Source organism: Leucopleurus acutus (assembly GCF_964270905.1).
Source record: "Leucopleurus acutus genome assembly, chromosome: 4".
NCBI classification, from domain to species: Eukaryota; Metazoa; Chordata; class Mammalia; order Artiodactyla; family Delphinidae; genus Leucopleurus; species Leucopleurus acutus.
The window spans coordinates 65896377-65912100 of NC_139146.1; the positions used below are offsets into that span (position 1 = coordinate 65896377).

At 38.4% G+C, this 15724-nt stretch overlaps 1 protein-coding gene across 1 annotated transcript in view; it reads left to right on the top strand.

Moving 5' to 3' along the window:
- LIMCH1 (LIM and calponin homology domains 1) overlaps window positions 1-15297 on the top strand; it is a 341811-nt gene extending 326514 nt beyond the window's left edge. The window contains 6 exon segments of the mRNA XM_082838854.1: window positions 154-275; window positions 529-652; window positions 2899-2976; window positions 4599-4707; window positions 7027-7129; window positions 12395-15297. Of these exon segments, the coding sequence (XP_082694980.1) occupies window positions 154-275; window positions 529-652; window positions 2899-2976; window positions 4599-4707; window positions 7027-7129; window positions 12395-12420 (562 nt within the window). The 3' untranslated portion in view covers window positions 12421-15297.
- The last annotated feature ends 427 nt before the right edge of the window (window positions 15298-15724 follow it).

Below are 15724 nucleotides of genomic sequence, written 5' to 3' on the forward strand. Positions count from 1 at the left end.
ATCCATTTTAAATCTAGTTTAACATAAAAGGAATAAATATTTATTTAGCCCCATTTCTTTTTTCGTATTGTAATCGGTCCTGAGGGCTAAGATCAATAATTTTCGTTCAGTTGCTTTTATTCCTGTTCTGAAATATATTTGTTATTTTAACAGCCTAACTCAAGGAGTCTTGACTCATTCTGAGAACCCTGCATTGAAAGGAATATATCAGGACCTCCAGCTGGATACAGAAGCTGGGGCCTCACCCTGTGGGATGAACCCACAGCTAGCTCAGGGTAAGAATGGAGAAAACCAACCCCCATGTTTCAATTAGTGTAAGACCCCTTCCCCGCCCCATCGTCCAGACAGATATGACCTCTGCTGGCTGCAAGCTTCTCTTCCAGCTTATGCTAAACAGCACAGTCCGGAGGCCCCATGAAATCACTGTGAAACCTCAGCAGGCATTAGCACTTTAGAGAAATGTGATTACTAAGCACTAAGGCGGCAGCTTTACTGAGCACTAAGTGTATGTTCTTTACTTGGCCTCAGATCCATCCCGGAATCAGCAGGTATCAAACCCACCAATGCACATTTTAGAAGATGTGAAGCCAAAAACCCTCCCATTGGACAAAAGCATTAATCATCAGATTGAGTCTCCAAGTGAAAGGCGGAAGTGAGTAACCCAATAAGATGAGTGTGGAATTTCTTTTTTATTTTAATTGACTAAGAACGGGGGGGGGGGGGGGGGGAGTGAAAAAGTGTGAGATGGCTAGATGTTAGCAGCATTTTTGTGCTTTCTCTCCATTGACTATCATTGACAAGGTAACAAATATTTATGGCAGTTTGGAACAATCTTGCTGGCAAGTAAATATTTAGTCTGAATTTGGCAACTTAAAAGAGACAAAGTATGTTTTTAACCCACAAATCTAAACATTGGAAAGAATGTGCAGGTCTGTTGTATTAGCAGTTTATTTAAGTGAGTTAAATTGTCTCAGAGCCTATGGACAAATGTTCTTTCAAGGAAGAAATGTTTCCTCTCGTCATCATTCTCTCCCCTTAACTAACTACCCCAGGCTCTATTCTAATTTTGTAACAATTGTGTTTTTATAGTAATAATAGTTCGCATCATTTTTGAAACATGTCAATATAATAGGCACTGTGTTGAAGGGTTTACATACATCTTTCTCCTCTTTTCATATATTAACTCACTGAACTCTCCCAATAACATTATTGGGTTATTGTTCCCATTTTACAGATGAGGAAATTGAGGCTCAGAGATATTAAATAACTTATCCAAAGTACTTGTCTGGATGAGTGGTAGAGGGATTCAGAGTAAACCCACAGTTCCACGATAAGATCATATTTGAGCCAGAGGTTCCTTGTAATCAGTTTTAAAAAGATAATATTCATTATACTTTAACCAATCATTCTACCTGGAGCCAGACTACCTGGATTCAAAATATTGACTCTGACACTTGCCTGCATGGAACTTTGACCAAGATACTTAATCTTTCTCTGTTCCAGTTTCTTCGTGTATAAAATGGGAACAATAGTAGTGCCTACTTCATAGGGTTTTGTGCCTGGCAAGTAATAAGTACTATACATTGTAGACAATGGTGTTGATAATGACAGTGATGGTGATGATGATGATAACTTGTTTTATGAGTTCATCCTTTTATCTTATTTTTCTTGTTACATTTTTTCTCAGTACACTTTTGAACCATTTCCCCCTTTTCTCTTATGTCTATCCAATTTCATTTCTCTATGTCTAGATGACATGGAGAATTAATAGAAGGTTAAAATCACATAGAAGGAGTCGTTATTTTTATTGATCATTGTGGTGATTTTCAACCATTTTTCAAGGTGATGGTCCTTATACTTTAGGATATTCCATGAAAAGCTGATATTTTGGAGAAGACAAGCTCTGTCTGAGGAGGGAGGTTTGCGGGGGCAGGGGCTCAGGGAGTTATTCTGAACGCAGTTACAAGACAGATGGCCTCACGCTCTGTTCATGTCTATGCTGGCATTTCTCTTTTCCTTGTTCTTTTCTGTCCCTTTCTTAACCAATGAAATTACCTTTTTTTTTTTTTGCGTTACGCGGGCCTCTCACTGTTGTGGCCTCTCCCGTTGGGGAGCACAGGCTCCGGACACACAGGCTCAGTGGCCATGGCTCACGGGCCCAGCTGCTCCGCAGCATGTGGGATCCTCCCGGACTGGGGCACGAACCCGTGTCCCCTGCATCGGCAGGCGGACTCTCAACCACTGCACCACCAGGGAAGCCCCTGAAATTAACTTTTAAAATCAAGAGCCCGGAACTGACAGCTTAATCACAGGCAGGGCTCACGTGTAACCAACAGCACCCGTAAAACCATTCTGGGGGCTTCTGGCTGGGAACCATTCTGCTTTGTAGATGCCCAATCACATAGCAGCCGTTAGATGTTTTGAACATCATCCCTAATCATGTAACGAATTTATGAATAGGGGTGGAAGGCACCTCACTGAAAAATACCTCGTTTAAGCGCTGCCCTTTATTTCTGGGCTCTCTTTAAGAACTTCTCCCTACACCCCTGTTCATCTCTCCCCTCCCACCCTGTCCGTAATTTTTATATCTAACTTGGAGTGCAACTTTAACTAGCAAAGAGCCTGACCAAAATAAAGAATAGAAAACGATTCTGTCTTTCTGTTCAACAATGCCAGCCTGGTTTTGATATCAGACATCCAATGTCTGCACAGTCTGCTAGATGGAAATTTTTTTGTCCTTTGTAAAAAAAAAAAAAGTGACCCCTAGGACACACTGTGGTCTTTTATTTGGTTGCCAAGGAAGTGGGGTGTTTTTTTTCCTTGTCTAAAAAGCCTTTCCTTGTGGGATTGGACTTCTCCTTACTTGACGTGATGTTTGGCTCCTTTCCCATGTTACAGGAAAAGCCCTCGCGAGAACTTCCAGGCTGGGCACTTGTCCCCCTGCTCCTCCACCCCTCCTGGCCAGTCACCAAACAGGTACAAGAGGTCAGCAAGCCTTTCTGAGGCTGCTTTGTTTTGGCTAGAGCCTACTGAGCGCATCGCAGCCAAATTAGTGCTTGCCCGAGGATTGCGAGGGATTTGTCCATCCGTGTCTCTTCCTACACACACACATAGGCGGGAGGAAAGAACACATCCCCATCTGCCTAAAGATTTTATCAACCCACAGTCGAAAGAGCCAAGTGTGTGACGTTGGCGCGGCTGTGGCCATAGGGCTTTAATTACATTGTGCAGAACCTGCAATCTAATAAGAAAATCCACCAGACAATTGCCGGGCTCCTAAGTCGGCGCCTTTCCCTCCAAGACGGCTCGGACCTTCTAGGCAGGATCCGCTGATGGCTCTTACAGTGAACCAGGCGGGCGCTGAGAAATGAAACTTCATCCTCCCTTTTACTCTACTCGAGCTCTCTAATGATTGCTTCTGGACATTAATTAGGCCCCATGATATTCTTAAAAGCTGCCTGAGCTCCCATTCCCTGGAGAGACAAATGACTGAGTACTCCAAGGTTTTCTTTGATTTAGAAATTTCATTTAACTACTGGATAAGAGGGAAATCCTAATAAATAGAGTTTGCTAAGGGCAACTCTTCCTTTTTTCTCTTGTCTTTCTGTTTCTTCTGTCCCTCTCTTTGCTTCCAAATGATATTGCATATTTTAAAATTTCTTGTGTAATTCCAAGAGCTTTCCCGACAATCGGCATCATTGCAATCCGATCTTAGCTGAGGGAAAGCTGCCTTAGAGCACAGCCATCCTGTCTGAGCCAGGTGGATTGGAAACCCAATGTGAGTTCTTCATACCGGATCACAGAACTTGGTATCAGAGCAGGGATTTGATCCCACATCTGCCTGATACCTGTTAGGCTGTATCACAATTTCCTCTTTATTTTTAAACAACAACAACAAAAATTTTAATAAGTAAAAAGAAATGCCCTAGTGGGCCAATGAACCAATTATAGAAAAATTTAACACCACATTAAAACCTTAATAAAGCTAAACTTGACTGTCTTTTAGGATGTAAGAAAACATATGATAAATACGTTAAATCATCTCAAGGCATCTGATCACTGTGGTTGAATAGACTACAACGCAAACTTTTTTTTTTTTTTTTTTTTTTTTCCGGTACGCGGGCCTCTCACCGTTGTGGCCTCTCCCGTTGCGGAGCACAGGCTCCGGACGTGCAGGCTCAACGGCCATGGCTCACAGCCCAGCCACTCCGCGGCATGTGGGATCTTCCGGGACCGGGGCACGAACCTGCGTCCCCTGCATCGGCAGGCGGACTCCCAACCACTGCGCCACCAGGGAAGCCCAACGCAAACTTTTTATAACAACTAACACACACACCTACACGCGCGCACACACACACACACACACACACAGAATTCCATGCCACAGTGGAGGCCTATTGTATTTAATCTATCAATTGTCTGCATCTTATACCTAATTCCTACTCATTATCAGTTCAGTAATTGTTTCACTTACGGTATAAACATTTTAAAAACTCATGTTTTATTTATTTATTTTTTTGCGTGAGGCTCCATATTAGTGTGTTTGACCAATGATTCTAAACGGAACATTTTATTATGACATATATTTTGCAACTTAGGTCTATAAGTGGGAAGAAGCTGTGCTCTTCGTGTGGGCTTCCATTGGGTAAAGGAGCTGCAATGATCATCGAGACCCTCAATCTCTATTTTCACATCCAGTGCTTTAGGGTATGTATTCATCTCTCTTCTGCCTAAGTACAGTCTCATAATGTCTTTTGGCCTCGTTCTGTGCTGAGTGACTACCTCCTGGAAATCCTGACAGCCTTTGCTTGTGAGGGCCCCCTGACTCTAGGTTGTACAGAAGTGTGCGTGGAGTCCATCCTTCAGGATGAAACTCTCCTATCACACATCCCTCTGGGATGTCGGGTTAGAGGAGGCAAAACAGATTTGTGTGACGTGTCTTTATAAAACCATTTTTCGTTGCTAAAGAACATATACTTTAGCAGGAAGCTGAGAAAGCCACCCTGGAGGACGATGATGCTTCTGAATCTTTTAAGGCCAGATGGATTTATTTGGAATGTCACATCTTTGATGCTTCTCAAACTCTTGAGACTCAATTCAAAGATTTTGGGTCTTTGACTTAATGGAAGATTGTCAAATAAGTGGTTACAGCTAGTTGCTAACTTGTAGGTCTCCAAACGAGTATGTCTGCAGTCACATACTGAATATCACTTCCTCTGAGAAGCTGACCTGCTTACCACACTAAGTCAAGTTGCCTTTGTTACAGGTCCTTATAGAACCTTTCATGGTCCTTATCACTCACTATTGAATGGTTTAGTTATCATCTGCTCTCTACAAGCTCCGTAAGGGCAGGCACCACGTCTGTCTGGCTCACCACTATATCCTCTGCACCCAGTGAAGATGGTATCAATAAATATTTTTAGATGAATGAATTAATAAATAACTGAAAATGAGGAGGACTAAATTCTAGTCCCAAATCTCCTGCCAACAAGCAGGTGAACGAACCACTTATGCCTGATTTATTATAATATTTACAGGTCAGACTATATCAGCATTTCCTTTTTTCACCCATGGACATGTTTCAGATAATATATAATTTTGAAGCCAAACCTCTATCTCTGAAAAAGAATCATTTCTTTCTCTTTATAACCCTAACATGCTTTCTGTGTCCTTCTTGGATTTGTCCCATTTCTCATTAGTAGCCCCCTCAGCTATAAAGTAAACTTGCATGGGTTTAAAATAACTTCCACTTTACCTATAAGCTAAGAGAAAGTGAGTGAAGTTGTCCCAAAGTTATAATTTAATAATGTCAGTAATCACTGGAAAGCAAAACTGATGGACAAAATGCAATATGGATACTTAATTAGACTCCATTTATCAATATTCTTATTGTAAAATTGACATAGGTAATGTATATCCTAAATTGTCTGGGAATGTTTGGAGGCTATATGCTATTTTTTTTTTTTTTTTGGCCACACTGTGTGTCATGTGGGATCTTAGTTCCCCGACCAGGGATCGAACCCCTGCCCCCTGCATTGGAAGCATGGAGTCTTAACCGCTGGACTGCCAGGGAAGTCCCTGGAGGCTTCATACTTTTAAAAAATTCATACTAATACCAAGATAATATGTTCCAACACCACAGTTTATTCTCAGAAACTTTACCAGAACTCAGAATAATCAAGGTGGCAACGAGTCTTTGCAGATTCTCAGCAGATAAGGGACTTGTCTTCTTAGCTGTCAGGGCCTTTATTCTCTCTAGTCACTCACTTCCTGGAGCTGACCTGATGCTTTAAGGTACATCAGCGCTTAAATTTATCCCCTACCCTTCTGTGTAGATGCAGCTTGTAACATAATTTGGATGAAGCCTCCCTCTACCTGAGATGGCCTTAGAGCATCAGTCTGGGGCTGGCCCTTGTTTCCTGGGCTGGGTCAAGATCCCCCTGCAGTAGGCTGGCATGTTCTCTGATTCAGCCAGTACAGTGTACCCCACAGTCTCCTTCTGCTCTCAGGCTGACTTGGTATCACTGCCTTTAACGTGGAGACATAAAGTGGAATAGCTATTTCCCAGTCATTCTGGTCGGGTAGAACTTACCAACAACGCTAAAAAGCATTTGAAGATTATTCAGAGACAAGTTTCAATATATATTGATCATTCCTTGGCCATGTGTTTATTTAAAACCACTAGGATTTAACCTGTTTAAAACGGTTCTTCCATCTTGATTGAGAATCGGTGTGCATAGGCTTTGGGATCAACCTGATACCACTTACCAACTTCACAACCTTGGACGAGTCAGCTAACCTCTCTGAACTGGTGTCCTTCTCTGAAAAATGCCAGGAGTTAGGATAAAATACTAAAAGTATATTGTTGCTGGAAGTCAAGTCGTGGTGCAGCATCTAATACATAGCAGATATGCAACAAATGTGGAGGTTGGAGAAGTGATTACTATTCATGTGAACAATAACTAAACATTATAAGGAAACAATTCCTTACGCACCTTATAACCTTCTGTTCTTTCTACCCAATAGTGTGGAATTTGTAAAGGACAGCTTGGAGACGCAGTGAGTGGGACGGATGTTAGGATTCGAAATGGTCTTCTAAACTGTAATGACTGCTACATGCGATCCAGAAGTAAGTCCTGAGGGGAAATACCTTGAGATGAATGAGTGCAACCATATATGCCTTTCATAGACCTAGCTTAGGAATTCAGCTACTCTCCATCAGTTGATACTCCTACACTGAAGGAAAGATACATTAGCATCCAGGTAAAAGAAATGATAATGAAATAATCCCGTATTTACCACTTGTTTCTTACTGGAAGTTACTGCTATAACATGGACTAATGCTTTTTATCCAGAAGTGCATTAATACACCAGCAGGTAAAAATGTAAACCAAGTTTGAGACATTGCCTGAGCTCACCATAGAGATTTCAGTGAGATGCAGGGATGCTATAAAGTCTGAAACTATTTATTTGTTGAGGCATCTCTTTAGAAGACCAGTAGTATTTGGAGGGTGTTTCACATATGAAGAAGAGCTCTCCACTGCTCATCAACTCAAGCACCAACTCCTCAATATCTACATGCCTCCATTCAGGAGTTTCATGGCATAATGTGGGCTTGTTCCCAACTAAATTGAAAATTCTTTGAGAGACAAATGGTGGGTTCTACTTCTCTGTGAATCCCCGCCCCCTCCAAAATACCTTAGTACACACTAATCAGAGAAGCCCCCTTGAGGAGCCTGCCCTCGCATCTCATGTCTGGGTCTCCTGCCACAGAAAGTTAATGTTATTTTGGGGGGACCACCAGGGGGTGCTGTTGCCCAGCTGCTGTTTATAAAATCTGAAACTAGCCAGTGGCTAGCCTCTGAATCCTTCCTCACTCTCCATCCTAAGTATAGTCCTTCTGGTGCATGACCTAGACAGCAGGTGATTCTTCTATGCAAATTCGTCAGTCAAAAACTCTTTAAAAAAAAAAAATATGAGCGAAGATCTGGTGTTTGAGATTCAAGAATTTTTTATTATTTCTCAAAGTAAGTGAAGTGGCATTTTTACAGTCTTTCCATGTGGGTTTCTAAATCTGCAAGACTGAAGACTTTAAGAGTGAAAATTGAAATTAAGTTGTTTTATTGCTATAGATTTTGTAAATTCAGAGAAATATATGCCTATTTTAACAAAATGATGGGAAGTAAAAATTAAACCCAGGTGGTTTTGATCTATGATAAACATTTGACTTGAGGTCAAAACGGTTCCAACTTAGAGCTGCTGCCATCAACCTGGACTATTTTATATGTATTTTATATGTATATACAAAATATTGATATTAATTTTTATACTATGTATTATACATATAAAATATGGGATAATAATATACCATATATATACCATAAATATATATACAGGTATATACAAATATATATATACATGTATAATATATAATAATTATATTTTACTTAAACTATATTTGTATTTGTTTGTTTTGGTTTTTTGTTTGGGTTTTTTTCTTCTTTATCCCTCCCGCCCTCCCTATCCCACCCCTCTAGATGGTCACAAAGCACCGAGCTGATCTCCCTGTGCTATGTGGTTGCTTTGCACTAGCTATCTATTTTATTTATTTATTTATTTTTAATTTATTGGAGTATAGTTGATTTACAAAGTTGTGTTAGTTTCAGGTGTACAGCAAAGTGAATCAGTTATAGATATACATGTACCCAACATTTTTGGCAAATTAAAAAAAATGATAATGTTAGGAGAAATTGGGAGCTTTTTCTTTTTTTTTTTTTTTTACTTTTGAAGAAGAATATTCTTTGATTTTCTCTTCTTGTGCCAATGCTCTTCTCTTTATTTAATTTTGAATTTTATTTTATTTATTTTTTTATACAGAACGTTCTTATTAGTCATTAAAAAGGAAAACTAAACCCTTTTGTCTCAGGATTCAAAGTGATTTTTTTCCTATCATCTAACATAAATTGGAGTTTTCCCTGCAACCTCAATGACCTGCTGAATGGGAGTCATGGAACCAGAAGAGGGCGCTGTTAGGTTGATGGCCTCTTGAACCAGATTTGAAAAGTGCTGTAAATCTGAATTTCTTTCATAATTTGAAGTGCTTGAAGAATGCCAGCAGAGAACAAACCTGAACTCACCTCTGGATAACAGTGACCTGCTTTCATCCAGATTTTCATTTTAATTGAGAAGCTGGGTGTTTCGTTGTCATTTCTTTGGAAATTAGCTTTTCAGATCTAGGCCAGCAATTTTTCTGTTGTGTATACAAATATAAAGGCCACTAACTGCTTTTGATTCCAAATCTAAAGACAAGAACCATAGAGTTCCTGTAATTGTCCTGTAAGATGAAAAATAAGGTGATTGGCGGTAGATTAAAGATATGATTTTTTCTTTAATGTTTTTGATGCGATATTTTACTAGGATGTTTTTTAGAATACTAAGGTACTAAGAAGAAAGCAAAAAGGCTCATTATCTCTCTGTCTAGATAACCAATATCAATATTCAAAAGAATAAATAAATAGAAGTTACAAGTAGTAAAAGGTTAGAAAAATTAGATTGTTTAGAAAGATACCAAATTAAAAGTGAACCTCTTCAACCTTAACCACGTAATCACTTTCTAATAAGTTCTTGGGGAGAGGGGCAGAATGTATGTTTGTATATACGCACATGCGTGTGCACACACACACACAGATGCGTATGTGTGTGACACAGCTACCTGTATTGGTTCTTATTTCACAAAGGTAATGACATAGCCACAGTGGTACTTAGTTTTTGTTGCTGTTGTTTTTCACCTAATGATGTATCTTGGGAATTTTTCCATATAGCATTTTCTTTCTCCTCATTCTTTTTAATGGCTCTTTAATAGCTGCATACAATCCCATTGTGTGGACTTAACCATAATTTAAAACTAATGCTCTATGAATGAGTGCTCCAGTTATTTCTAGTTTTTTAATATTATTTTTTAAATGCTCCAGTGAACATCCTTGTATGTATGTCTTGATGAACATTTGAAAGCATTTTCACAGGGTAGCTTCTGAGCAGTGGTACTGCTGAATAAAAAGGCATGTGCTTTTTAAATTTTCAGGCAACTTGCCTAATTATCTTCCAGAAAAGTGTATGCTCCCTGCAAAGTATATAAGAGAGCCTCTTTCTCTCTCCATGCCTATGTCAGCTCTGGATATCATCAAACTTTTAAAATTTCCACTCTGCTAAGTGGGGAGGAAAAAAAAAAAGAAAAAAAAAAAACCTCTTTGCTTTGATCCGTAGTCTTTAACTATAAATGAGTTTAAACATCTTTTCATATGTTTGTTCACCATTTATATTTCTTTTTCTATTGACATTTATATTTCTTTATCTTTTGCCCATTGTTCTATTGGCAGTTGATTTTTACGAGTTCTTTGTAAATTAAGGAAAATTTCCCTTTATTTTATATTTGAGCAGTTATCATTGGTCTTTCTACTTTGTGATTTTTTTTTCATAGAAAAGATTTTCATTTTAAATAGTTAAACATATCTCTTTTTTTCCTTTTTGGATTCTGGGTTTTGTGTCCTCCTTAGAAAAACTCTCACTATTCCAAGGGTATAAATAAATTTAGCTGAGATTTCTCCTAGAATTATTTTCTGGGTTTTTTTGGCATGTAAACATGTGATAATCAGAAATGTATTTGGGGACAAGAAATAAGATAAATAGTAGCTTTATTTTTTTTCCAATTAGCCAATTGTATGTCTATAACTTAATGAATAATCCCATTTTTTCTTGTTAATTTGAAATACCAGCTTTCTCTTAAACTAAGTTCCCATATATATTTGGGTCTTCTTCTGGATATTTTATTATGTTTTATTAACCTATTTATTCTCTAGTATCAGGTTTAATTATTATAGCTTCATATTATGTTTCAATATTGAAGCAGAGAATGGCTACCTTCTCTCCAATTATTTTTTCCAGTTTTCCTAACTCTCATGTTTATTTTTCCAGATAAATGTTAATATCATTTTAGGCTAAACTTTAATTAAGTCAACACACGACAGGGAGAATGACCAGTACATCTGAGAATACTGCTCATTTTTCTTGGTGTCATAAGGAAAAACTATATCTTCAGAGTGAATAGATGGAAAGGCTAATAATTGGCTAGAGAAATACACTTGAATCAGTTGAATATACCCCAAATGCATAAAAGAGTCAGAATGGGAAAAATGGCTAAAATTGTTTTTTTCTTTTTTTTTTTTCTTTTGATCTAAGTTGAGAAGAGGGGAGATGGATAGATGTGAGGGGTGGTTTACATCATAAGCATTCTAAGTGAAACAAAATAATTTCATTGTGTAGAATAATAAAACCTGAATATATAAGCCTATTTTCTTTAAGTAAGTAGCCACGTTTAAATGAAATTTTTCTCTTGGAGGGGAAAAAGAGCATAGCGGCATATTAAAATGCAATTCCTAAAAGCAATGTAAACCGTTTTTAAGTTCGTATGTAAATGGGAATAGAAGTGCAAAACAAATTACCTGTCATGGGTCAAGCCATCACATGTTTAACTGGTACCATTTGTGCTTGGGTGTTAGATGACCACGTCTTTGTGTCTGTTCCATCATTCACTCTTGTGAGATGCATTTAATGCAAAATCCCTGGGGTCTTTTCCAGTGTTGCGATTGCCTCATCACAACTCTAGTGCCTAAAATGAAGGAGAAACTTTGTGAAGGTTTCAGCAGGAAATATGGGACCCAAACCATCCTTCCTAGATAGGTTTGCCAGATAAAATACAAGATGCCCAGTTAAATGTTTTTGAATTTCAGATAACAGTGAATTTTTTTTAGTATGTGTGTCCCAAACATCACCTGCTCAGGATGTAGCACAAGTATATCCCAAATATCCCATGGGATGTATACTAAAAAATGTATCTGTTGTTTATCTAAAATTCAAATTTTGTTGGGTGTTCTGTATTTTATTTGCTAAATCTAACAATCCTTATATCTAGATCATATGTCAAATTCCTCCTCTTGCAATGTATTTATTCTTAGAGAAACCACAACCTAGAGAAACTGAAAGAAGAGAGATTATTTTCTTGCTTATTTGCCCCAGAAGACAAGGTAGAAAACTTGGTGGAGATCATTTGGTTTAGGGTGAAATCCAGAGGACTTCAACCAAACTTGACAGGGCACATGAATCACCTTGTTCAGTGCAGGGACGGGGCTCGAAAGTCTGCATTTCTAACAAGCTCCAGGTGATGCCAATATGGCTGGTCCCTGGACCACACTTTGAGTAGCATAGTGGGACAAGTTTCCCCTCCCTGGAGGGAAGAGACTTCGGCAAAGGGCATTGCTAATTTTGGAAATGTTTAAACATCTGAAGCCAGAATGGTTGACTACTTTAACCAAATGTTGCTCTGTGTTCTTTGTCCCAGGTGCTGGCCAACCCACAACATTGTGACGTGGTTTTCGAGCTTCCGGATCACTCACCATTTCCTTACTGAGGGTGTCCCCTGGCAATCGTTTAACAAAACCCTAAGTGCAGGGGCTCTTCAGCATTCATCTAATTTCTGAAAGGCTATTCTAAAAGATGGTATCTGTTCTTTTGTAGCACAGTGTTTGTGTTTTTCCTGCTTTCCTTTTCTTTTTTTTTTTTTTTTGGCATTTGCACAGTATATACAAAAGAATATTGAATTGTAACGATATTGAATAGTTCCAAAAAAAGGTCTTAGCATGGTCAAACAGGCTTACAGTTTAAAATGTGTTATTCTCTTCTTTGGGAGTTAATGAGATAAATGATGCAATAAACCTGGGTTTTTTTTTTTTTTTAGCATTTCTAGGAATTAAAAACTTTGTGTTTACAGAATTGAGCTGCAGAAAATGCAGGACATGCCAATTTGAGACATGTGGTCTTCTGAGACAGGAGCATACAGTTAATGCATTTCAGAAACTAAAAATCAGACCATCTAGCTCTGAGCTATAACTTGTTTTTAATGCAAAGATGCTAGTCTGATAATATATACTGTAATCCTGAAACATTTGTGTTACTTACTTTTTGAGGTGGAAGTCATACCAATAAATTATTGCACCGTTAGTGTTAGATTCTGTGTCCTTTGGAAGTTATGCCATTGCTGTAGGCTGACCCATCACATAGAGAGAACCCTTGCTATACGGGCTAGGCTTACACTCTGGGACATTGCCCAAGGGTAGGAAGAAACCAGAGGGACATAATTCAGTCATCATTTCCAAAGTTATTACCAAAATCTGTGAGGAAGTTTAATCTTCCAAAGAGTGGCGGGTCAATGATAGCCAGGAGGGCTTGGTTGCTTGCTTCTCTTCAGGCTCTAGATTCAATAAGAGGCTCAGTGTGAGACATATGGAAGCTCTCACTGAGATCAGCCCATCATTAGGTGTGACCACCGCTCACCCTTGCCCGCAAGTTCTCCTTGGGGGTCTGAAGCCCAGGTGGCTAAAGTAAAGCATTAAGTCCATCTTAATAGAATCTGAATGACATATGATGTGAGAAGCCACTAGCACGTGATCGACAAGAACCTACTGTTCACATCGTGCCCTGTCCACCCTCCTGGATACCTACCTGCTCTCCTCACGCCCTACATCACCAACTCTCTTTACTACCAAGAATACTGGACCTTGCTCATGGAGAAGTTTAGCGAGAAACTCTTGCAGAGAGCTGGTTTATTTTTTGCCCTGTGTGATGAATTTCATCTGGCCAAGAAAGGAATCAAGTTACTAAAAAGCATCACATTTTAGATCTCCAGGCTGTTTTCTTTAAGACTGGGGAAAGGGGGACTATTTATTCTGCCTTAAAATGATGGCAAATAAGTGATGATGACAGATGACATTTTGTGAATGTAGACTCCGGATATACTCCTAATAGGTTAATGTAGTCATAAAAAGAAATCAAGTAGATGTTTTTCTGTTATGTAAGCAATAATTTTTTTTCTGTGTCTTATTGAATATGACTAGCAATTATTTATTTACATGCTAGACGGTTCTCTGCATGCGGGTTCCATGTAAGTACAGAAATTTCCTCAGCCACTGGAGGTATCTTGACCATTTTGTCATTTGGATGATCTGTTGTTAGATTGAAATTTACACATCATCTCATTTAAAATTGTGCCTTAGAAAATGCAAAGCTGTTACACATAGTCAGTGATGAATTAAGGATGCAGTACATTGAAGAGAGATGGAGTCCCCTCCAAGTTCTCAAGACTTCTCGTGGAGGTGTTTGCTGTTTTACGGGAGGAAAAAAATTTAAAAAAAGAAAAAGAAAAATAGAAAAACTAAAAAAAAGAACGTTTTGAACATGTACAGATTAAGTCCAATATTTTGATTAACCACCTGCATGTTTTATTAAATATTTTGATAATGTGGATGTTTACACTTTGCATGATACTAGCAGAGTACTTTACCACCAGTAATGCACAAACATGTACAATATGATTCTTCATAACCGATTTTTCTAGAATACTTTTTACATGTGGAACTCCATCTGTTCTGTAAGGATTCTATGAATATTGCACATTCTCTTCTGGTTTCACAAACTCATTTATACATATTTCTTAGTGAGACTCATTGTACATTGTATTGAAGCTAGAATCAAGAAAACTAAAGCCCCGTCTCCAGCTGCGAAATGTGCTTTTCCATAATGAACAATAGTCACCAGCACAGAATAACCTCCAACATTTTCTAAATTCTAATTGCCAACTGTTTCTATTTATATTTGATTTATATTTCATTTGGAGTCTGTTACATGGCAGCTCGGGCAGACTAGATCTTGTTTTTTCCAATGCAGCATAATGAGTATGATCTATTTCTTTTCAAATAATCTTTGAGATCCCAGGAAAAAAAAAAAAGTGCTCTGCTCTGTTGAGCTACAATGTAAATGTGTTTGTTTAAAAAACAGATGAGGCAAGTGAGTGATTTATTGTTCCTGAAGAAGTATATCTTTTTTTTTTTCTTATACTTCAAAAGCTTGTCCCTTCTCTTTCTTAAGGAAAAAAATGGGTAACTCTTTGTTTTTCACTTGCAAACTTTCATGACATGTGTTCATTCTTTCCGTGTAGTGTTACTAATGCAATACATATTATAGTTATCTATACACAGTGTAAGACTTAACAGGCTGAAATGATCCACCTCATATGTGAGTCCGTCCAAAAGATGTTACTGTTCTGGGTGGGCCAATGTTCTATATCAGTTACACTAACCTTCATTTAAAATATTTATTCTAAAATGCCTCTGAGAAATAGTAAAAAATAAACATAAAAAAGTTGTCTAAAATGCAACAGCTTTTATAGTAAATGTACATTTATAAATAAAATACTCAAATCAACTTTGTATTTCATTGATTTTTTTTGAGGGGTGGGGGGGCCAGTTTTCTTACTTGGGGAAGAGAGGATCAGGCTGTCTCTCTCTTGCAGCTTTTGGTCCAGAGTTACAGGGTCAGTTGATGGCAATGATGCGTATTTGCATATGTATATTGATGCGTCTTGAGGTCAGCTATTTAAGGCAAATCAAACTTACCAGCTGACTGTAGGAGTCACCAAGGAATTGCCTGCCACTGAAGGATTCAAACTCCTTGAGATGAGAATCACAATAACCAGGAGAGACCATGCAAATACCAGAGGAAATTGTCTAAAACAACCAAGTGATGGTTTACTTCCAGTACTGGCTAGAGAAAACCACGTCAAACCCTTTAAAGCCGCTGTATTCTGCCACTTTTTCCAGTGCTGACCCAATGCTCC